Source organism: Ixodes scapularis, unplaced genomic scaffold (genome assembly GCF_016920785.2).
Source record: "Ixodes scapularis isolate PalLabHiFi unplaced genomic scaffold, ASM1692078v2 PGA_scaffold5__190_contigs__length_132052651, whole genome shotgun sequence".
NCBI lineage: Eukaryota > Metazoa > Arthropoda > Arachnida > Ixodida > Ixodidae > Ixodes > Ixodes scapularis.
Window position 1 is genome coordinate 8,644,200 of NW_024609880.1, and position 25,334 is coordinate 8,669,533.

At 43.7% G+C, this 25,334-nt stretch overlaps 1 protein-coding gene across 1 annotated transcript in view; it reads right to left on the reverse strand.

Annotated features, from left to right (window-relative positions):
• The window catches only part of LOC120842921, a 44,200-nt gene that overhangs the window by 13,084 nt on the left and 5,782 nt on the right, over nt 1–25,334 (reverse strand). Inside the window, exons 3-5 of the mRNA XM_040214137.1 lie at nt 7,957–7,998; nt 2,173–2,208; nt 1,866–1,895 (exon numbers count right to left, since the gene is read on the reverse strand). Coding sequence (XP_040070071.1) covers nt 1,866–1,895; nt 2,173–2,208; nt 7,957–7,998 — 108 coding nt within the window. The remainder of the gene's footprint in view (nt 1–1,865; nt 1,896–2,172; nt 2,209–7,956; nt 7,999–25,334) is intronic.

The window sequence follows — 25,334 nt, forward strand, 5'->3', positions numbered from 1 at the left end:
TCCGGTTTCGCCAATGTAGGACGCCGGGCAGTCACTGCAGGTGACCTTGTAAATAACGCCTCTCTAAATTTCTATCTACAAAATCGCCTGTAGTGAGTGACTGCCTGGTAACCTATATTGGTGAAACCGGACGGACGAGAGACCAGACTCAAATAACACAATCGTGACGTCACGCACGCCTCCCACGCGATGCGAATGAAAACTGAACTAGTGGACCGTATGTGCACAATAAATCATTCTCTTGACTTTGCGGCCACCACGACCTCGGTTAGAGAGGATAAGTGGGGGCCCCGAAAACTCCTAGAATCGTGGTTCGCCCGCAGGGACAAATCCGTGTGCAACGAAACCCGCGACCCTCGCCACGACGCTTGTACGGACGTTCCTAATAAATAGCGTTGACTTGTGGTTGATCCTTGCATCTGCTTTGTAACTACTGAAGATGCCTCCGGCATCGGAGGCGAACCCTCCAATTATTTTTTTACTTTCTCTAGCGTCAAGTCGGTGCGTTTATTTTAAGTATGACGTCTCCCGGCTTTTGGAATATTTTTGTAAACTAAAATTTAATTCGTGATTTAAACCAAAACGGTTTTAATGTGATGATATAAATCGAACCCATGCCACCAAAATAATTCCGCCAATATTGTTAACTTACCGCTTGTCCATTATTTGATGCTTTCTCTGAGCATTTCTTTCTATTTCAATTAAAGAATCAGCCAACGAAAGATGCTGGTATCAGACGGAACACGAGCGAAATTGAGTGCGGCTCTGAGGAAATCGAGTGATAAGTTTGAGTTCTAACTTCCACTCCATTCGTCAGCTACTCTCCATCCTACTTCAACAAAACCAGAACGCAAAAGAAACGAAAACCGGAAAAGTAAAGTTTTATTGAAATGATTTGAGAACGCGAAAGAATAACCCAGTAAATATTGTTATCTAATCAACAATATCAAGCGATTATTGTTCGCGATTGCATGGATTAAATTAATAAAATGTTAACTAAATTGTACATTTCATTTTCAATCATTCTTTTTTCCGCATTGTTATCAGTGATCGGACAAATTGATCAATATATCTGCCGAGTTGGGAAACGTTTTAGCGAATCACTTTTTCTCTAGCATACTGATATGTAATTTAATTAAATTTATTTTAAATCAAATATATTTGATTTAAATAAAAAAATGGTGATATATAAAATAATAGTAATATTTTAATAATAATAATCTTTATTTTCAAACACAAATCAAGCACGTAAACCTTATGTGTGATTCTTCAATTCATTATATTTCGCCCTCTTTTTGCAACATGTGCTCCTGCTGGAAGCAAAATATTTCATGCAGCAGTACTCTACTTTTCAAATTTTATGCACTACTCGAATTCGAGGTACTGAAATAATCTGTAGAACATAGTTTAAAATATTTCAAATATTATTCCATGGTAATTGTTTTAATACAAAATATTGACGCACAATATAAAATATATTTATGAAGTTTACACTCTGAAAGTTCGGCGCCACTGCAGCCTGGGAAGTCTTTCAGATAATAAATTTTATTAGCAACTGCATAAAAATCCTGTTCAGCGTCATATCTTGTGCTCGAATATAAGGCTTGAATGTAGAGATTGAAAATATTTTCGAAAGGATTGTACAATCTAAATTAACAAATAAATAATGAAAATATGTTTAGTTGTCTAACAACAGAATATTAGCACCACTATGTGTGATTTGCGGTAAAATGCAGAACGAAACGGGTTAGATCTGGCCGATTCTAATGTATTAACAGTATGATTAACTAATTTATACACAGCAACAAAACAAAAAAGAGCAAATTTGGTACTCTATTCAAAGTTTTGATAAATCCGTCACTCACCAAGGTCATTAATGCCGGCATACAGTTTTCCTGGAAGAGGAAGGCAACGAAGCGTTTACAAAAACAAGTCACAAATATTGCGTGTGTAACGCTCCTGTTTCTCTTGTAGAAAGCAAACTTCGATACCTAACATAGCAACCTCTGTTGCTGCAGTATTTGCGTATTTGTGTTTCTAACATCTGCGGGAGCAACATATTTTCCGTCTGTACACGATCCAAAAGAAAAGCCAGTACAAAAGGCTCACAAGTGCGACTTATTTCTGGTAACTTTGTTGTAGGTTTTTTGTCAAATATTGGTGTTTACTCACTTTTGATGTATACCACTCGATGGAGTAGGTCTTCACCTAAAATTAAAATAATTCTCGATTTTAAATTTCTAACTACCACAAATTGTTTGAAGCGAAATTTGTGATGTTAACAAAGATTTCTGATCAAAGAATGACCGAGTTCATAGATGTAATATTAATCAAATACATAAGGTGTATTTCGTTCGTAACTCTACACTAACCAAACTTCAACAAAAAAATATTTTTGTGTATAGCAGTGCTTTGCACAAAAACACTTAAAATTCATAATTGAAATAACTTTTGTCGCTATATGTAAGTTACGCAGTGGATTCTGCTTGTCAGGTGTCAAAATGTAGATGAAAATCAATATTTTTTCGTTTGCTCTCGCTTCAATATTTTTTGTGGCACTTTTAACTAGAGGACTTCATTTGTGACGTCCCAGGTAGCACACCTTCTTGGGCCAGCTTGGGCCAATATTGGTGCTTGATTGCAGTAAGCTGGCCCATTATCGCCCAAGGAATACCATTGTCCGCCAGCCTGGCACTTCATTGTATTTTCTGGCCCAAGGTCTCCATGCTACAGCCAGGGAAGGGCTTCCTTGGCTGGAGCTCGCATTTTCCCGGCCAGGGCCGGCCGATATAGACAGACCACTGCCAGGAAGTGCGTTTCCTTGGCTGGAGCTCGCATTTCCCCGGCCAGGGCCGGCCGATATAGACAGACCACTGCCAGGAAGTGCGTCTCCTTAGCTGGAGCTCGCAGTTTCCCGGCCAGAGCCGGCCGATATAGACAGACCACTGCCAGGATGTGCGCTTCCTTGGCTGGAGATCGCATTTTACTGGCCAGGGCCGGCCAATATAGAAAGACCACTGCCAGGATGTGCGCTTCCTTGGCTGGAGCTTGCATTTTCCTGGCCAGGGCCGGCCCATATAGAAAGACCACTGCCAGGATGTGCGCTTCCTTGGCTGGAGCTTGCATTTTCCTGGCCAGGGCCGGCCGATATAGACAGACAACTGCCAGAAAGTGCGTTTCCTTAGCTGGAGCTCGCAGTTTCCCGGCCAGGGCCGGCCAATATAGATAGACCACTGCCAGGAAGTGCGTTTCCTTGGCTGGAGCTCGCATTTTCCCGGCCAGGGCCGGCCGATATAGACAGACCACTGCCAGGAAGTGCGTTTCCTTAGCTGGAGCTCGCAGTTTCCCGGCCAGGGCCGGCCCATATAGACAGACCACTGCCAGGATGTGCGCTTCCTTGGCTGGAGATCGCATTTTACTGGCCAGGGCCGGCCGATATAAAAAGACCACTGCCAGGATGTGCGCTTCCTTGGCTGGACCTTGCATTTTCCTGGCCAGGGCCAGCCAATATAGAAAGACCACTGCCAGGATGTGCGCTTGCTTCGCTGGAGCTCGCATTTCCCCGGCCAGGGCCGGCTGAGATAGACAGGCCACTGCCAGGATGTGTGCTTCCCTGTGGACTCACTGAGATTCCCTGGCCCAACCAATACAAGAAACAGCTAGCGTTTGGCCATGTTGCCAGACCACAGAAAGCAATGAAGGTGAATTGCAGTGATCAGCTGCACCCTGACTGGAGCTCGCATTTTATAGGGCCAGAAATACCAGTGATATGCCGCTGTTACTCCGGCCGGCTGAAAGGATGGCCAAGAAGCTCCAGGCCCAGGCTGTCCAATCAGCCCAGTCAGAGATGCCCGACGACCCGTTTGCTAGCGCGGACTAAACAGCTTGTGCTGAACTGAATAAAATTAAGTCTCCGGGTTGTTTTAAATTGGTTCCTGTGTATATTATTAACATAGGTGACATTCTTGAACATGCACATTAACAGCATTTTCGTGAATACTAGCCTGTTCTCAAGAAATATAAAATCTGAGACTCTCATACAAAAATGGTCTATGGTCGTCTATGGAAAATTATATGGCAGGCTATCAACCCTTATGGACCTTTATGGTTGGCCATAGAAATCCATAAAGACAGCTACAGCCAGCTACAGAAAAATCTATGGCCCTAATTCTAAAGACTGGGAACCAATAAATTTTCTTCACCCGCCTATAGAAAATCCTTTGGCCAAACGTCTAAAGACCGGGAACCAATAAAATTCCTTTAGACGTCTATAGAAAATTATGTGGCCCCATGTTTAGAGACAGCGAACCAATAAATGCTCTTTTCCCGCCTATAGAAAACTTCTTTGCCCATGGTTTAAAGACTGGAAACCAATAAATAGTCTTTACCTGTCTATAGAGAAGTTTATGGCATAGAGTTATTACTATGTACGCTAGAGGTTCAACTGGCGCTAGTGTCTATGCGACTTCCGGGAGGCAAATTGAAGCGGACAGCAACCAGTCTACTTTTGCCGTGCTCCTGTGCATTCCTATGGGGAAACACGCGCACATTTTGTCTCTTCGCCGGAAAATAACATAAATAACTTGTGTTATTTCGGTTGTACTGTATAGTGTGTACCTTTATTAACATTATGAAAGTGTAAATGCTTTAGTTACGGCATTTTTCTTTACCACTGAACGATGTCAAAAGTCGGTGTATTTCAGGCCCAAACCTCTGTACCATGACAGGTATGTAAAAACGAGCGGCAATTCCAAGCGAAATAACGATCGAAAGGAATGTAGAATGTGTTCAAGGTTAGCTAGCATTCTGGTGCCGCTCATATATCGCTAATATGCCCGTCGTGTCATTATATGAAAATGACTCCGTCGTGCGCATCTTTACGATCGGTTAAAAAAACATTCGAACTTAAAAAATAAAGTACGTGGGCTACAAAAGGTGTGTATTTTTATTATTTTCTATGTCAAGCAGTTTTTATCGGGCACCTGTTTTCTGGCTTCTCCCTTCTTCTGCAAAGATTTGGAGCGTGCGGGTGATGATTGGAACTTAGAACAAGCATCTTCGCACATATTCATGAGCAGAAAGAATAAAACTAGCAGTACTTATTTATTGGAAATCAGACTACATTACGTGGCTTTCAATTTATTTTGATCGTCTGCATGCATAAGGAGTCACTTATTCAGTGTTACTGCGTAGTTCTTGCCGTCTCTCATAGTTTCCCAGATGTCTTTCGTTCGTTTGGCACGTATATCCCCCAAGCTAGAAATCGCCGATGCCGTGTTCGCGCTAACAGTGTCCGACAGTGCACATAAATACATGTACGAAGCAAATTTAGCACCGCTTTTCATGCCACGAATTTAAAATAAAAACGCAGTAACTGACCAATTATTCTGTCTGCGTGACTGAGAAATGTTCTAATGCGCCCAGTGCGTACGAATTAGTCGCGATATTTGCTCTTATACTCGAGCGCAGAGAGCAAATGCACTCACTTTTTTCCATAGAAATACATTACCGGAAGTAAATTTCGGACTGGTTGCTGTCTGCTTCAATTTGCAGCAGCACACTAGCGACAGTTGAACCTCTAGCGTACATTATAATAACTCTACGGTTTATGGCCCCGAGTCTAAAGACTAAGAACCAATACATTTTCTTTCCACGCCTACAGAAAATCAATACCAGCGCTTACTTTTTTTCGTAAAAACACTCCACGTTAGAAAATTAAATCTATACAAAATTTCTGTCAAGCCGGTGACAAACCATGACCCAAGGTATGTTCTCTGATGTTGCAACGAGTCGTGAAAACCTGTAATATTGTTTGTTTGAAAAACCCATTAAAACACTTGTACAAAAATTAAAATTAATTACCCCCAAAAGTGAAAATAACTTACGCTGGCGCCGGACACTGCAATCAAGCAATAGATTGATTGCAATCTTCAGTACCAGTGTACTGCATGTCATTACTGCATTGTCAACGTGATTCATCAAACTTATTAAAACGTTAATTAGTACATTTTAATTAATTAGCCTAATGATCTACAGTTGCTTTTTTCAGGGTTTTGAATTAAGAGAGGGGGGGCTATTTCAAAAGACAATTCAAATAATGCATTAAGTACGAGTAATATTTGCTCCGCCTCTCCGTGTTTTCGCGACAAATGATGGGTCACCGGCAAAGTCAGACTCAAAAATTAGACTGCCATATACACAGCTAATGCGGACATAGCGTTCGTAGATCTGCGTTGTTGCTATTGTGTGGGGAAGTGTTCTGTATGTGTTATGTGTGTTCAGAGATGTATATACATAGATTCACATATATATCTATACATTGATACACATACACCATGTAGCGTTCACAAGTCGGGGGAACTTGAAGTAAAATTTTTTTGGGGGGGCTTCGCTGGCTAAAGAGAACCTTAGGGAAAGCCATAGAGAAGTCTTTATTCAACCTTTAGAAAAGCTAAAGAGCGCCATGGCTGGACAGCGATAGGGCCATACACAAAGCTGAAGAAAAGTAGAAAAACACATACTGCAACATTATCATCCCCAAGACTGGCTCGCCCGTGAAGAGCCGCCCCGGTCCGAGTTCTTTTTACCCATATAGCCAGGATTGGTTGACCCGGAAGCAGCCACCCTGGCCCAGGCTGTATTTGCAGGATAAAGCCCAGATTGGCTAGACGGGGAATTGCAGCTTACTGCCAATCTTGGCGTGCCAGGTTGGCTCTAGCTGATGCCTTGGTGCAAAACAAGGATAGCCCAAGGAAAGTTTCCTTGGCTGCCCAACCTGGCGCGAGCTAGAGCCAGGGTATTGTGCTACTTGGGGTAGACCCATTTAGGTTAAAATATTATTTCAATTAGATTCGCATCAGACTCAATAAGTGATACTAAGCGATTGTGCTCACCAGCATTAAAAAATTGTGACGCTTTATTTTTAATAATTGCACGAAATACGGAAACCTGGCCAATCAACTTCCTTAAAAATTATATCAAACAATGCAGTCATGGCAGGTATCATTACTGCATATAGAACGTTTAAATTTTTAATGGGAGAAAAATGCGATATTTTTCCCCTTCTACGTAAATCATCCTATTCAAACTTATTCAAATTTTTTTCAGGGCGCAAAAGCGAAGTCTAGTTGTCAGATAAAAAAAAATCACCGCTAATTGAATTTTTCACGACTACGGGTTATTCACGGTTCTGGCGTAAACAACCAAAAAGTATGCACACTAAAAAAATATATATTGGATTTATTCTATTCGGTGGCACGAACTATTTCCGGCAAGCCCCGGTTAGAGGCTGCAAGTATGTTAATGAAAATATTAAGGTTATTCATAAGATACAAGTCGCGGTTGTGACACTTAGCTGAATAATTTTGTAAGTGCTTCCCAGTAGAAAAGTTACACTGGTTGTTCAATTTTTATTTGTTCCCGGTCCATGTTATATAATTGTAGAGCGCCACATTTTCGCCCTGGTAGTTTTTCCCACTTCATTTTCTAATACATTCAATTTGTAATATATTTTATGAACGAGGACACAAAAAGAGCTCCCAAACTGCAAAACTCAAAACCTGAATGTTCACTTATATATCAAATACCTATAAAAATGTTTTTGCACTTACAATTGCTGATGTATTTCACTTAGTGTTTTGTTGCAAGTTTAACTGTTTATAACAACGATCAAGTTGCACTCGTCAAATATTAAACAAAACGGAACCTGCCGCGAAGTCTAAACAGGGTGGTTTCCGCAGTAGAATAATACGTTAGATATCCCAAAGTTTTAAAATTTTGGTATGTTCGAGAAGTTCCCTTTGCTAGTAAACGGTAACAAGTTCAGCGTATATATAAATAACACGCCAGTTGAAAAAAAAATTGCCAGGCGGACACACCATTACTTTGGAACGAGCCCATTTTTGTTCCCAGTTTCTTTATTTGTACGACGTCTTTTCCTGGACCGGTTAAACTTACCTTCCACGAAATCTTGGACACCGTACTGGCCTTGGGCCACACCTGCAAGATGTGAGAGACAGTGACATTTTTTTATGCAATATATGTTTTGGTACAAATCTATAGCGAGCGTTACCTCTGCCTACCTGTTAAGTTCAGTATAGCTTATCGAATGTAAAACAAACATAAACTCTAACTTGGTATATGTGTATAACATCTAGCTGTACAAAGAAGTTGAAATTAAAATTAATTGTGTACCCTTCAAGACTCTCAGTGTACAGAAGAGGTTCCTTGAATGATCAACAGCATCCTGCAGCTCTCCCGACAGAAGGAAAGATTGTTTAAAAGAGCCAACTATACATAGCTCCTGCGTAAACAGAATCACTCAGCAAGCAGAAAAAGGTCTGAAACTGTTCTGATTATATGTCGAAGATCGAGGAAATTCATCGTCCTTCTCGTAGTCTATGGTTGACTGAGACACCATAGAAAGCTACTAAGCCAGAGAGGAACTTTCATTGACCAATTCATTTTAGCTAGGGCTGTACCCGACATCCTCCACACATATCGCATCTTTGCGCTCGAAAGGGGCGGCTCTGATGGCCTTCATCCTATTGTGGCCCTGCTCCAGATGTTTCAGCATGGTTTTCCGAGTTTGTTCACTAACGTTCTACAGGGTGGCAACCCCCTACCGGTGTAAACTGACTAGGGTTACGCCGGTGCACAAAGGAAAAAGTTCCCCAACATCATCGGCTGCCACGTACCGGCCCATTTTGACAACCTCCATCCCGTCCCATGTGCAGAACAATAAAACGAATCCTCAACAAAACGCAAACTCCTGGCGCACATGAAGCTGCATAAAGTTATTTCACGTTGAAAGCACGGCTGTCGTGAGAATTAGATTTCAGTCTTCACAACATCGTCTCCAAAGAGTTGCCTTCGAAAAAGCGATAGAGATGGCTAAACGTCTCCTTTCTGGAATTGCTCAAGGAATTTTTCTTGGACAAACGCTGTTCAATACCTTCACTAATGATTTAACATCCTCCTAGCATTGCATGCCCCGTCTGTACGCCGATTACGTCATCATTATCCAGCCAGCTCAGCACTCCTTCTAGCACCAACAACTTCAGGGTGTCCTGCACGTTGTCCGCGCTTGGTTCGCAAAAAACAATGTTCCCCTAACTTACAGCAAGTACACATCCACCCTAAATACCACGTCCAGAAACCGTGTTACCAATCAGCAGTCTCGAGCTCAACGAAACAGCATTCCCTGCTATCACTCGTAGAAGGCTCCTTTGAATTGCAATAGGCCCTAAATTAAAATTTTAAGCTCACGTTGGTTGATTGATTGATTTGAGTTTTATGGCGCGAGAGCTACCCGGGCCAAAATAAACTATTGCAAAACAAGGGTTGAAAAAATAGAGCTATAGTAGTTGATTATCTAATAAGACTAGGAACATGAATCGTGTATCACATAAACATGAGTTCCGGGTATAAACAATTACTATGTCTATGAATTTTAAGATTACACATTGACCATAATCTACAACATTTTAAAATATCTGCAATGAGAGTGATATATTTCATAAATAAAAGTTACAACCGGTGTATGTAGCAAGTTACTTCAAGAAATTCTAAAACGCGTCGAAAAGGGACTAGAGGTTTATCGCCAAGAAGAAAGGCTGGGTAAAGCGGGAGATGACATCTAAAAAGTTCTGGAAAACATGCCCGTCGCTGTTCATGTAGGTGCCTGAGATTCCACAAGATATGTAATACAGTCACTACTTTGCCGCAGTGCTCACACTGTGGTGCATCTTCACCACAAAGCAAATGCAGATGTGTCAAGCGCGAGTGGCCAATCCTCAATCGGGGCGTCGACACTTTATGGTAACGATCCTTGTGATGGGAACTCTCCCACACCTGTAAACAAGGTTTGATGACGCGTAGTTTAATGTCAATTTCCCTACCCCATTCTGACTGCCATACCTTAGTAATTGCTCTTCTGAAAGCTGGCTTAAAATCTTCATATAGCGTTAAGGTATATTTTAATCTTATCCTTGATAGAGGCGGCTAGCTCATCTGCCCTTTCATTACCAATAATTCCTACATAGCTCGGTACCCAGCAGAGTTTAATATCGAGTCCAAGTAGGAGAACACGGTGCATCTTTACACGCACTTGTTGTGTAAGCCAGTTTTTTGTGTCGGTAAGGGAGCAAACTGAGAGCAGGGCACTCTGGGAGTCGAGAAACAAAGCTTTCATAACCTGATTCTCTCAGATATGTTCAAGGGCCATGATTATACCATAAAGCTCAGCAGTAAAAATACTTTCAGTGCTATCGATACTTCTTGCTTTCTTGTACTGTGGTGAAAACACTGCAGAACCTACCTAGGATGAGGTTCTGGCAGCATCAGTATAAAATTGTATGTAATCTTGATATTTCTCCAGCAATGCTAAAAACGCCTGCTGAATCACGAGAGGTTCAACCGATTTCTTATTAAATTTGGCCAGTGACCAGTCGCATGAAACTTTTACGGCACTCCAGGGAGGAATCCTCTCGACCCTTGTAATCATGCTATTCTCAGGGATTGCAAGCTGCAGGGAGGTTGAGTTACTTTGAAGCCGAAAGCTAAATGGTCGCACAATGCTTGGCTTGTTTTCAAAAAGTCGTAAGAGCGAAGAAGCCTCTACACAGCTAAAGGCGGGATGTGCAGGGTCAGATTTAACTTTGTATCCATAGCAAAGGCTAAAATATTCTCTGCTTTTTCCTAAAGAAATTTGATAAGCATCTGCATACAAGCTCATTATAGGCGAAATCCGAAAAGATCCTGCAGCAAGTCGAAGGCCAAGATGATGGACAGGATCTAGCATTTTTAAAACAGATTCCCGTGCTGATCCATACACAACTGCACCGTAGTCCAGATGGGAACGAACCAGGGCATTGCATAATCGGATCAGACATCGCCTGTCAGACCCCCAAGACATATGAGGAAGTACTTTGAGGATATTAGACGCTTGCAGGCACTTCTTCTTTAGTTCCTTGATATGGGCCAAAAACGTAAGTTTCTTGTCAAAAACAAGTCCTAAAAATTTGTGCTCTTGCTTTACAGGTACAGATATACTATTCAGTTGTAAACTGGCTCAAGTGAGAGGCGACGCCGTAGTGAAAAGGGCACGCATACCGTCTTTTCAGGAGAACATCTAAACCCATTTTCATCGGCCTATTTACTCATTTTATTTATAGAGACCTACAGTTGGCGCTTGTAACTCGAGAGGTTGCAGGAAGGAAAGTAAATCTGCACATCGTCTACATATAACGAGTAAGAGACAGATGGCGGTATCGCTGCAGCCAGGCTGTTTATTTTCACTGCAAACAGAGTAACACTCAATTCACCTCCTTGGGGGACCCCATTTTCTTGAAGAAAAACATCAGAGAGTGTGGAGCCAAACCTAACCTGAAAAGTTCGGTTACTAAGAAACTCTCGTATGCAACGCAGCATTTGGCCACGGATGCCACACATGTGCAAGTCCTTGAGAATCCCATAACGCCAAGTAGTGTCGTAAGCCTTCTCTAGGTCGAAGAATACCCACACGCAGTGCTGTCTATGTAAAAAACCTTCACGTATGGAAGTTTCCAGGCGAACAAGATGATCTAAGGTTGAGCGACCCATTTTAAATCCACATTTATTTCCATCTAAAATTTTTTCAGCCTCCGAAAAGTGCACTAGTCGCCTATTTATCAGCCTCTCGTACGTTTTCCCGAGACAACTGGTCAGCGGAATGGGACGATAACTCGTAGGCAGTGAAAAATCTTTACCGGGTTTCAGCAAGGGAATTATATGCGCACGTTTCCAGCACTGAGGAAAAACAGAAGCTCCCCACAAATGGTTAAAAAAAATCAAGAGATGTCCTAGGGATTCACACGGTAAGTGCCGCAACATTTTATATTTAATTCTGTCAGGTCCAGGTGCAGATTCATTTTTTGTTGCAAGGGCCATCTCAAGTTCACACAGTGTGAAAGGCTGGTTATATTCTAGAGCATCTGATCCGGACATACCAATTGGCTGCTTTTCTGCCATAGCCTTGAATTTCTGAAATTTGGCAGTGTAACTGGATGAACTAGAGACTTCTTGAAAATAATTTGCAAGACAATTTGCCTGACCCTTTAATGTGGGCACAGCTGAGGGTAAAAGAGGTATTCTAAAAAAAAGATTATTGCCCCGAATTTTTCTCATTCGGTCCCACACCTCTTTTGAAGTAACGAAACTGTTTACTTTGCAAACCTACTTCATCCACGAACTCCCCTTGGCTTGCCTCCTTGTCCAACGAGCCTTTGCTTTACTTTTTTTAAATTCAATCTTGTTCCTAGTACTTGGGCAGCGACAAAAAGTGCCCCAGGCCTTGTTCTGAGACCAACGTGTGGCAGTACACTCATTGGTCCACCAAGGCTTGCACCGCTTCGGAAGATCAGTAATGTGCAAGTGGAATTTTCAGGCGACACAGATAAAAATTCGGTAGAGTCAAGTGCCGCTTCCAACGCAAAAAGAGCCCAGTCCGCCTCATCCAACTTCCACCTGGGGATGCTGGCTCGAAGGGAAGGGAGTGATGCCATACATTCTAAAATCACAGGAAAATTGTCACTTCCAAAGCGATTGTCTAAAACCTTCCATAAAAAGCATGGAAGTAAGGATGGTGATGAAAGAGACAAATCTATAGATGTGAAAGTATTATGAGATGCTCTAAAAAAGTTGGATCACTTCCATTTAAAGGGCAAAGACCAGATGATAACAAAAATCGTTCAATGACCCCACCAAGGGAGTCTTGGCGGGCACTGCCCCACATGGGGTGGTGCGCATTAAAATCTCCTAAGATTAAAAAAAGGTTGGGGAAGCTGGCTAATGAGTCCTTGAAGGTCCTGTAGATGCAATGAAATATTTGGTGGTAGGTACCCAAGCATTTCGGATTTTGGCCAAGCAATGGCCAGTGGCTGGGGATGGTCTTGTGGCCAGTGGCCAAAAAGTGGCCCTTTATTGGCCAATGCTTGGGCGATGGCTGATGGCCAGTGGCCATTGGCCAATGGCCAGAGAAAAGCCAGTGATCGGCCAATCTCTGGCCACTGTCTGGCCACTGGCCAAAGGACCATTGCCAGCCATTGGCCAATGCTTGGCCAACTCTGTGCTGCTTGGGTAGATTGAAACCAGTGTAATAAGGCGGTCAAGAAGAACACGGACTGCCACTACCTCCAGCGAGGTCGTGAGAGGAGCTGGAGTACAGGCTAGACCGCTCTGGACAACAACAGCCACTCCACCAGACGAGTTGCTAGATGATGCACGGTCCTTTCTGAAAACTTGATGGCGCCGTAAAACTTTGGCATGCATGTCCCTAAGATGTGTCTCCTGCAGACATATGGCCACAAGTCGAAGCTCATCGAGAAAATAAATTTGTCATCAATATTAGAAAAAAGGCCGCGACAATTCCACTGCATGATAGTATACTTTGGCATCTAGAGAGGAAAAATGTATATATACGAAAAGAGATTTAAAATGAGATTTTAACGTTTAAAATCTAGTTTAACACGTGGCGTGTTCTGTTTTTTAGGAGGGTCTTTCTGCCTCCAAGAGGGCTCACTGACAACAGAAAGGGAGGACTCTGATCCTGAGAGGGGAGCATCGTCCCCGACCAGGGTTCACTTTTGTCCATGGGCTCGCCTGTTCCCGCCGGCAGCTGACCTTCGGAGGTCGACTGCTACGGCGGCTCCCCGGGCTTCTTCTGGGGAGCAGAGGTGCGAGGGGGTAGGCCTCGGCCCTTAGGGGCCAAAGGGCCAGGTGGAGCAGGGGGGTCAGCCCCTGCCCTGAGGTGGATGCTGAAGAGGCAGCATCCACCTTACTTTTCGAAAGCGGTGTCACTTGCACCGCTCCCGATGACGCAGTGCACATCGACGGGAGGCGCGGATCGTCCGTAGACGTCTGTGTTCCAGTCGAAACCATTGGCCGTACCGGTCCCCTATGTACGGCCTGTGCATAAGAGCCTTTGGAGACAAAGGCGAAACGCTTTTTTGCATCAATGTAGGAAATGTTTTCTTTAACCTTTAAGGTGAGAATTTCTTTTTGTTGCTTCCATACGGGCAAGATCGGGTGTATGCTGGATGTTTTCCATTACCGTTAGTGCACTGAGCTTCGTTCTCACATGCATCAGCGACGTGCTCGTTACAGGAGCATTCGGCGGAGGTCTCGCTACCCCGACAGCTCCGCGACCCATGTCCGAACCTCTGGCACTTAAAGCAGCGCTGAGGGTTCGGCAGATAAGGCCGGACACGGCACTGAAGGTAGCCTGCCTTTACGTTAGTGGGTAGAGTCGTGGAGTCGAAAGTGAGAATAACATGCCTTGTTTTGCGTTCCACGCCGTCGCGACGGATGGTAATGCGTCGTGCTGCAACAACTCCCTGTCCAGAGAGACCCTCAACTAGCACTGTATTTGTCAAGCCGAGCAAGTCATCTTCAGAGATGACCCCTAGGATGGTGTTTAACTTTCGATGAGGGATCACACTGTCCTTGTAGTCTGAGACGGATTTCAAAACTAAAACTGAGTCACTTTTTTTTTTTTTTTTTTTTTCACCTCTACAAGGAGGTTGCCTGATGCCATCTTATTGGCGCTAAAGTTCGCACCGATAACACCTTCAACCACTTTGGAAACTAAAAAAGGAGAAAGTTTAGCCAGTTTCTTTTCGTCCTCGGAGTGCAGAACAAGAAACTTTGGAAATTTGAAAAGATCATGGGTCTTAGTGGAAATATCAATTTCTTCGGTGCGGGTCCTTTTCAGGGCCCGATCAGTTGGTTTAGTTTTTGGAACCCATAAAGATGGGAAGGAATTTCAGTGCCCGGGTGCACCGCCCACCACGGAGCCCAACGAGGGGGTAGGTAATGTGCCATAACAAGAAAGGCTTGGCTGGCACAATTACTCTACCAGTGCTGCGCGGGCACTATAACCGAGTGTGGATGCAAGAACAGGGCCTGTTTCCACTCAAGGCTAGCCCTTGCAGCCTAAGAAGGTGAAAAAAGAAGGAAGAGAGTGCAGAAGAAAAGAGAAAGAGGTGGAAGGAAAAGTGGAAGAAGGAAGATGAGGGTGGAAGAGGCGACTGACTGAATCATCCTGGTCGGGCCAAGCCAGGACACCCCTCTACGAGAAGCAGGGGTCGAAGCGGTGTATTGCCTCACCTGTGGGGCCCCGAAGGGTCCAACATACCCCGGGCTCACCTCAACCACCAGGGTCCCCTTTTCCCCGGGCACGCGTACGCCACGCATAGTCAGACGTGGGTGGGCGAACCCACATGGCTAGGGTTCGTAGTGACGCCACTCACCAAGCTCCTACAAAAGTAGGTGCCCCTTGCGTGCGGATACGGTGGCCCACGTGGCTGGGGTCCGCGGTGACGCTACTCACCAAGCACCTAGCACCTAAGGTGCAGGCGCCCCTGCGGGGCTCGGGGTCCGTGGAGACGCCACTCTCCAAACACCTACTTTCGCAAGTGCCCCCTGTGGGGAGCTAACATTGGTGAGGCGGCTTTCAGTGTCGGGCAGATGCTTGGTTTTCTGCTTCGGGTCACCCGGGGAGCTGGCGATACCGCTCTGCGACACCTATACACAACAGTAGTCCTACCGCGCCTGGAGTTGTCTGCCGCGGTTTAGGACGCCTACCAACTTTCGTTATCAGCATCCCTCGAAAGTGTGCAGCGACGCTCTGCTTATGCGTATCGAAGGCGGCACCGCTTGCCTTACGCGCTGCCGTGACCTTCCTACCAAAGAGCTCTTCAGAGTGTCGGGATTGACCTCTCTGACAGATCGTCGAGTAGTGGCAACACTCCGGCTCGAAGAAAACCGCATCTCTTAGAGGTACTCCGAGCTCCCGCTACTGCAGGATCGTCACCAAACCAGGTTCTATGGCCTGCAGCGACTCTTCTGGCGTACCGAGGGGCATGGGAACCTGTTTTTAATGAGAAATGCGGCGCTCTGGCGCTCTCTACCGAAGGACATGACGGCGTGCACTCTCCATAGAGCAGGAACACCCCAAAGGCTTTGTGCAAGGAAGAATCACGCTTCCTTGAGGAACAATGGACCCCAGCTCTTGTTTCTTTCCTTTCATTTCTTTTGTAAATATTGTTACGAGGAAGAAGCAAGGCGGGCCGACTCGGCGTCACGGGCACGAGCCACCGGCTCGTGCCCGTGACGCCTTTGTGACACCTGATAACCTCTACCAGGTCCGCGTAATGCCCTTTGGACTTTGCAATGCCCCTGCAACATTCGAAAAAACGATGGAGACCTTATCACGTGGCCTAAGATGGACGGCATGTCTGTGTTATTTATCGACGTGGTAGTGCACTCCTCCACCTATCATGAGCATCTTTCTCGACTGCGCGCAGTTCTCTTGTGTTCACGCAATGCTTCCCTGCAGTTGGACTTCAAGAAATGCAAGTTCGCCACTCAGACGCTCAAGATACTTGGTCATGTCGTCGATACACAGGGAATAACGCCAGACCCCGACAAGCTTACCGCCGTATCTCATTTTCCTCGTCCGACAAAGCCCAAAACACTACGGTCTTTTCTAAGTCAGTGCTCGTACTTTCATCGCTTCATCCGTGGTTTTACTCACATCTCCGCTCCCCTCAACCACCTTCTTAAAAACAATATAAAATTCATATGGTGCGAAACTCAAGAGAAGGCATTTATATCCTTAAAAGCAGCTTTAATACCACAGCCCGGGTTAGCCCATTTTGATCCGCGAGCCAATACCGAAATACGCTCAGATGGGAGCGGTTTTGGACTAGGCGCCGTTTTAATTCAAAAGCATCAAGGCCACGACCATGTCACTGCATATGCCAGCCGATCATTGACAAAAGCCGAAATAAACTATACCGTCTAAGAAAAGCTGTAATCTGGGTCATAAAAAAGTTTCGACCGTACATCTTTGGACGTTCATTTAAGGTAATCACCGACCAGGATGGCTTGTGTGGTTGGCTAATTTAAAGGATCCCAGTGGACGTTTAGGCCAATGGGCGCTCAAGATGCAAAAGTACGACGTCTCCATTTGCTACAAATCTGGAAAGAAGCATCAAGCACCGGACTGCCTTGTCTCGCAACCCAGTCGATACTTGTCCCAAAAGCCATGAAGCACTCTCCGCCGCAGTGTCCCTAACATCCTCCGCTCATTTTAGCGCCGAAAAGCAGAAGGACCCCAATCTACAGAATATTATTGCTACTCTTTAAAACACTCACCTAACTCGGAAGGACAAACGAGGGACCCGCGTTTATGTATTCCAAAATAACATACTGTATCGCCGAAACTATCATCCACACGGTCTTGATATCTTGTTCGTCGTCTCAGACACCTCCAAGCGAGTATTCGGTGGGCATTGCATGACGACCCTACTGCCAGTCATATGGGGGCTTATAAAACGTACCTGCGTTCCCGCAAGAACCTTTACTGGCAAGGCATGTGTAGTGAAGTCTTCAACAAAAGGCATCAAATGTCGGCGGCAGAAAAAACCTACTTAACCGCCAACCGGTCTCTTTCAATCCCTGCCACCAGTTCACTATATATTTGAGCGAGTCGGCATTGACTTGCTCGGTCCGTTTCCTAAATCGTTCTCAGGCAACCGCTGGGTGATTGTCGCCATCGACCATTTCTCACGGTACGCTAAAATTTGCCCTTTGCCTCAAGATACAACCACAGAATGTGCCACATTCCTTCTTTCTCAGGTCAATTTATGGCACGTCCCACCTCGCCAGCTGATCAGCGATCGTGGTCGGGCTATTAATTTCAAAAATTCTTCAAGATCTTTTGCATGTTTGCGGCACTGTGCACATACCTACGATTGCGTACCACCCTCAAACAAATGGCATGGTTGAACGATTTAATCACACACTTGCAGATATGCTGTCCATGTATGCCCAGGGCGACCAACGCCGCTGGGACGGAGTACTTTCATTTGTAACATACGTTTATAGCACTGCAGTTCACGACATGCACGGCTATTCTCTTTTTCTTATTTTTTATAACCGTTTCCCAGTATCCCAGCTAGACACACTTTTTCCCTCCCGCGATAATGTCACCCAGCTCTTCCCTAACGTTGCAGAGATGATCTGTCGAGCGGGGGAAGCACGCCAACTTGCACGTGAACGTACCCGCGCCTCGCCCCAAAGACGAACCCTGCGGTACAACGCCACCCATCGGCATGCAAGGCATTCTGCCGGCGACTTAGTTTGGATTTGGCTGCAAACTAGACAACCAGGCAAAGCAACCAAGCTGCTTCATCGATATGCCGGACCTTACGAAATCATCGGCCAAATCTCTGACGTGACCTACAGAGTGGAACTGCCGCAACCCCTCCACGATCGCCGTCGAGCCTCAGCAGACATTGTACACGTCAGCCGCGTGAAACCGTACCATCACCATTTAACACCATCTCCCATTCTCTATCCCCTCCCCCCAATACCTTCTCCCGTTGGTCGGGACGACCTACGCTTCTCCCCGGGAGATTGCTACGAGAAAGACGACGGCCTGTCTCGGCGCCACAAGCACGAGCCACCGCCTCGTACCGGTGGCTGTGAGTTTCGAAGTAAAAGCCGAACCGGGCAAACGAACGTCTCCTTGCTTGGTCCCAGAAGAACGTAAAAATGTTTATTTTATGTGTGAGTGTCTGTTTTTAGTTTAGAATATTTTTTTGTATTAATGGGACACCACAAGCCTCAGATGCTGGCCAACGCTTTCCCGTGGTAGTGCCAACTTCCAGGGTTGAATGAATATATTAGTTGAATAATATTACGGGAACATAAACTGTCGAGACGCCTATAAAGTTTTTTAAAGTAAGACCCAACAAGGTAATATCATGCTTTTAATTAAACGTTTGTTCACAAACTGAAACGCGTTTTATAAGTGAAATGAGAAGCGAGCTAAAGCGGAAACAAAAAGAGTTCGGCCGAACCAATGTTCAGGAATGACATCAACTTACTGCTTGATTTCAAGCACTATTCGGGCGTAAAAAAGCGTATAAACAAATGAAAGAACAGAGTACAATAAAACTTTACCCATAAGTGGCTTTATGCGATGCGTTTATCATTCTGAAATTTTATTCATGTACGTTTCAGGATATTATTTCTAATAAACCTGTTTTGACTTCTGCACTCTCACTGAAAAAGAAACACATATGAAATTCACACAGGTTCATACCGTCGTTTAGCAATATAACTGAACTACAGACCTCTTCGATCAAACTGACCATCAGACTAGTGAAACTGTTCACCAGTTTTAGGGTGGCGGAATACGGACCTGTTCACACTAGCCAAACTGTTCACCAGTTTTAGGATAGTGGTATGTGGACCTGTTCAACCGCATTGCGGCGTGTCGGCCCGGTTTCAAACTGCTCACACGTTTGGTCAAACTACTTAGCTGACAGTCAAAATGTTTAAGTGTAGGGTATGCGAACCTGTTCACACCACACAGAGGCGTGGCTGGCTAGTTTGAAGAAGAGAGGGAGAGAGCGAAGGCGGGGCCTGATTTCGGGGAACATTCAAGGTCGGCTGAATCTTACCCTGGGAGCACCGAGGAAGTCTTCGGGAAGGGAAGACAAAGACAGTCATTTCGGTGAGGAAGCGGACAGACGACGTGTGTGGTGGACGAGGGGCAATCACTGCAGAAAAAGGAGCACCGAGGAGGCGAAGAAAAAAAACTAATGTCGACGCGGTGCGAGCTACGACTCAGCAGCGGAACTGTGAGTGTTCGTCGGCCGTGTCCGGAAGATAGCCAACCTGGACACAGCCCAAGCTTCAATAAGCAGTAATATTGGAGGTCTTCATTGGCCGCGTCTAGGAATTCTAATCTCGCATATACCTGCCAGCCTCGGCCACACTCTAACTGTACAATTTTGTACCTTGAACTTTAACTCCCATACCTCGCGTTTCATTAGTTGAGTGCATTGCTCATTTTAGCGGGTCTCTGCGTGTGATTTTTCTGCTCTGTCCTCATTAACGATTTAGCGCTGTCCCCGTGTACTTCGTGGTGTTCAGGACTTGCCTTTTTTTTAACCTAAATTTTATGATCCACTTAATGCTAAGGGCTGTCTCTCTTCGACGACGGAATTCTATCGAATTTGCTGTAACCTTCCTGCTCGCAAGAGGTACGTCACGAGCTCTAATAAATTTCTATACCGAAGAACGCGTCAGGGGTGCGTTGTTTACGCGTACTACGTCGACCCCTTTTAAGCTGTACCTAGTGAAGGCTAACTAAAGATTCTTCTCAAAAGGGTATCATATTCAACTTGTGCCGGAATCGAACCAGTACCTGTATCCATGGGCGCCCTTATCAAACGCGTGCCGGTAAAAAACGGGTAGTCGTATCCCGAAATCTCATGACGTGAACGGGTTGACGGTTTGGCAACCTGTTCGAATTCTTAATGGACCGGCCATTTCGAAACACGTTCAAATTTTGAAATGTTTCTTTTCCGGTAGGAACGTGAAGGGAAATATCAAAAACTTTCTTGTTGACGCTATTGCTCAAAGACAGCACGAAATAAAACACATGATTGTTTCTTACAGATGAACATGGTACTAAGTACCCATGGACACCCTCAAGCAGGTCCAGCAGATGCGAGAGTATGTGGTTTCATTTGAGAGTAGCAGCATCAACCAGAATATCTAACCGTTTTATTCTTACAAAATAAAACAACAAAACAACGCTTCTGGGCTAAATTGCTTTTCCTGAAACCTACATAATTATATGTGTGACAAATTCACCTTTTAAATACACCTTTGTAAAAAGTTTCAATACTCTTTGTTTATTGAGTGATATATAAGAATTGTTTTACGCCGAAATAATACTTGCACACCCTGTATATTGTATATTTTTAGCTGCGTCTAAACCATGCCATGTTGTAGTGAGTTTTGGAAATGGTCTCACTTCTGTATTTAGTGATAAAATAAGTGTATTCATTTTAACATACAAGTGTCAATTGAATTTCTCTTCATAACGTTTATCTTCAGCGGTGACAGTGTTTTGTGAGCGATGTCATAAATTGCACAGTCGCAGTTATCAGTTTTCTACAACTCCCTTCCTTGCCTAGAATCTATCTGACGTGAATCTTTTTTTTAAATTTCCCTTGTGGAATACTACTCCTAAGTATTTGAAACATTTTTTTTTTTTTTTCATTTTGATTTTTTATTGTGTAAAACGGCTGAGGGTTTCTGGGCCTCACGCGCGTTAAAGGCGAGTGTGAGGGAGTGAAGGATGGGACGATAACGTGAGATTCAACACTGTATTTTGTTAACTGTGTTTACACTCACACATATACATATACATGGTGCTTTTTTTTATTCTTTCAGATTTGTTAAAAAAAGTACGGCTTGTGCAGGTGTGCAGGTGAGGTATAAAACCAGGGGGACATAGTATAGGGAGATAGTTACAACTATCAGTCGGCTAACTAAGAAAGATTTGTTAGTTATCTTTTTAATTATTACAAATAGACATACAGTTATAATAACAAACGCGCTGGGCACCATCAAAAACCACTAAATTACCTCTTTTTGAAGGATACAATGCCGGGGCAGCATTTTACGGCGCCCTGTAAAAACGCTTCATTTGGACATGTTTTTTCGATTTTGGTTTCTTATCGGAGCGCATCTACGCGCCCGCGGTCCTGCTCCCCAGTGGCTGAGACGCGCAACACACGTGCGCCGTACTTCACTTCATTCTACGAGGGAAGCGAGGGTTGGCTTCGCGCCGTAACCGCCGAAGAGCAGGACCGCAGGCGCAAAGATGCGCTCCTATAAGTAACCGAAATCGAGAAACGCGTCCAAATAGAGCGTTTTTACAGAACGCCATACAATGCTGCCCCTGCGTTATATCCTTTTAAAAATAGTTGGTTTTGTGGTTTTCGATGATGCTCAGCAAGTTTCTAATTGGAACTATATGTCTATTTGCACTAATCAAAAGGTTACTTAAAATATTATTTAATAATTATAATAATAACAAATTTATTGACCCATTCAGACGGGAGAAGCAGGATGTGAATACGGGTACATCAAAGCCAATAAAGGCTTGTGTGATGACACCCTAAAAAAAAGAAGACATATGTGTCTGCCTAGGTACAAAATAAAGTTCACACACAAAAAAAAGTTTTTTTTGAACTAGCACACAACTAGCATCTCACAAACAGTCTACACACACATCCTGAAAAGTCAGTTAATTAGTGTCCAAGTTTAAGCACTTGAGTTCTCGTTTCAGCGTCTTCAGTGATGTCACTTGGTAAACAGAGTCCGGGAGGGCGTTGAACAGAAACGGGACATAGTACTCCCGCATACATTTGCCATATCGAGTGGAACAAAGCTTCACTTCGAAACGAGAGGTGCGACGCAATGTGCGGGATGGAATAGCTGGTGTTTTGAAATCGCTATTCCAAAAGTACCGACGCACAACAGTCTGAATAAACAGAGAACGAAAATTCGGGAGTTTAAGGCTTTTAAAGATGTCAGCGCTGTTAGACAGATCCGTATTATATGCAACGCTTGTTAATATACCTTTAAGTAAAATATTAATTTTCCCTTGCCACCGTCGTGAACAGTTACCGAACACCGTTACACCATAACGGAGTAAACTGTAGGCAAGTGCGTGTACAATAAGAAATCGAATACCGACAGGCAGAAAAACTCGACTGTTAAAAAGCATACAGGCAATAGATCGCAGTTTACCACAAAGGTAGGACATGTGTGAGTTCCATGACATATCATAATCAAGTATACGCCAAGGTATTTTACATGGTCAATTGATTTGATGGATACACAATTACAGGGATTACAGCTTGATGCATGGAGAAAGAACTGCACATTACCCTGATGTTTCTTTAGGGCGTTGTGGAAACAGACAAGTTTGGTTTTAGAACTGTTAATATCTAGAAGGTTGTTCGTAAACCAATCCATTAAATGCGTGGAGTTGGCCTGGAGTATTTTGAGCGAATCAGAGAAATTAATATGACGCGCGACAAGGAGGGTATCGTCGGCATATTGGTAAATTTTGCATCCATTTATAACACGGGCCATATCGTTCACAAAAATATTAAAGAGCAAAGAGCAAATATTTAATTAGCCGACTAATAGTTGCGACTATATTCCTATAATATGTCCTCTTGGCCCTATAACTGACCGGCAGAAACCGCAAAAGTCTATCTTTCACGGCTTTTTTTAAACAAATCTGAACAGCAACAGAAAAAAAAAAACACCGTGTATATATTTTTTTAAAGAAACGTTACGCTAGTTTTATGGTCGGGGACATTCCTCCCATTAATGTTTCCTCACATATTTCAGAGGACAGAAAGGAGGATTGTATGCGTTTAGCTGTAAAGTTATGAGAAGGTAGCCCACCTTAACAACAACAACAACAACAATAATAATAATAATAATAATAATGATAATAATATTAATAATAATAATTTATTTGTGTAGATATTTCTTCAAATCGAGGCACGGGTCTGTCAAAGCCAGTAAAGGCTAGTGGGACAGCACCCTACAGGTCATAGTCACAATATCCCCACACACAAAGAGTATCAAGCTCACCATCCAGTGTCCACTCTCGAGTGAAAAAAATATGATGAAAAAAAAAACATAGGTTCAATAACTGCACTGTGATGCAATAAGTGAATATGTAAAAATGAAAGCCATACACGCGCACACACACTCACGCATAGTAGTGTTGTTCAATTGAAATCTTGGAGCACTTCTTTTAGTTCTTTAAAGAGTTCACACCATGTATGGTTTCTGGCAGGTCATTGAAGGCTGAAGGCACATAAAAATTGCGAACACGTTTTCCGTAGTTCGTGGTGATAAATGGCACTTTATAGCGTTCGGTCCGACGAAGTGATCTGGGCACTATATGAGGCTCTTTATAGTCATCGTTCCAAAAATATTTCAGTACAAGTCTGAATGAATAAAGCATGGAATAGTGGCCAACCTAAAGTTGTTATTTTTTCTGCTTCAGTTTGTGACGATGAATAGTAGACAATACTCTTAAACATTCCTTTCAAAATTGGATCAATTTTTTGGCACCACATCTCAGACCCATGCTCAAAAATTGTTAGGCCATACCTTAAAACACTGTACGCTAACGCTTGAGCTATCATCTTTCTGGTTGATATAGGAATTAATGATCTTGTATTATAGAGTAAGCAGGACACCTTTCTCAGTTTTTTACAGATATAAGACATGTGAAAATTCCATCACAAATCACTATCAAACTCAATTCCTAAATACTTAACCTGATCTGCATAAGACAATGGGCAGCAGTTGCTGTCTGCACAGTCAGATGCATGCATGTAAGGTGGATGATGAAATCTTATAATTCTTAGGGGATTATGAAAGCAAATAAGTTTAGTTTTTGATATACCTCAAGACAATTTCTTTTAAACCAGTCAAGTAAGCAGCACGTGTCTTCTTGAAGTGGCGTCATTGCTGTAGCATAATCAAATGGAGCGAGAGCAACACCGTGTCGTCAGCGTATTAGAATCGTCTACATGTGGAGACAGCGTTGGACATATCGTTGACAAACACGTTGAAAAGAAGAGGTGACAAAATAGATCCCTGGGGGACTCCAGCTTTTAAATTTACTTTGGAGCTTCGTCTATTGTTTATAGAAAGTACTTGTATACCGCCGCTCAAACAGTTTTGAAGTAGAGAAAAGAATGGGCCGAGGAATCCAATTTTAGGTATTTTTTTAAGTAGAATGCTATGGCTGACTGTGTCGAATGCCTTCGCCACATCAATAAAAAGTGCACACGCGACTTGATGCCTTTCAAAAGCAAGATGCAGTTCATCAGAAAAATCTTCCAGAAGTGGTTGGGTACCCCGGCCACTAAACGAACCCATATTGTCTAGACGATAGACTATGAAAGCTATCTAGGTACGACGTCATAGTATTGAGGATATGTTTTTCCAAAATTTGGACTATACAAGGTAAAATTGAAATTGGACGGTAATTGTTAAGCTTTTTACGCACTCCAACTTTGAATAAAGGCTTTACTAAGGCACTCTTCAAATCATCCGGAATTTTCCCATGAGAAATGAAACCATTTAACATATGAAGGAGCACGTGCTTTATAAAATCATAATTTCTCCGTAGGTCTTCTGCATTGATTCCATCTATACCAGGGAATTTGTTTGATTTAAAACTGAAAAGAGCAGTTCTAACGTCAAGCTCCGTCATCTGAGGAAGGAAAGTCGAGGAAGCATTTGAGTCTAGAGTCCCGGCCAAAAACAGAGCGTCATCACGGGCTACTCTGGACAATTTAGCGAAGAACGTATTAAAGTCCTCAACCAGTTGCGTTGTATTGTGACCGAATGCTTTCTCGAGTGTGTGATCAATTGATTTATTA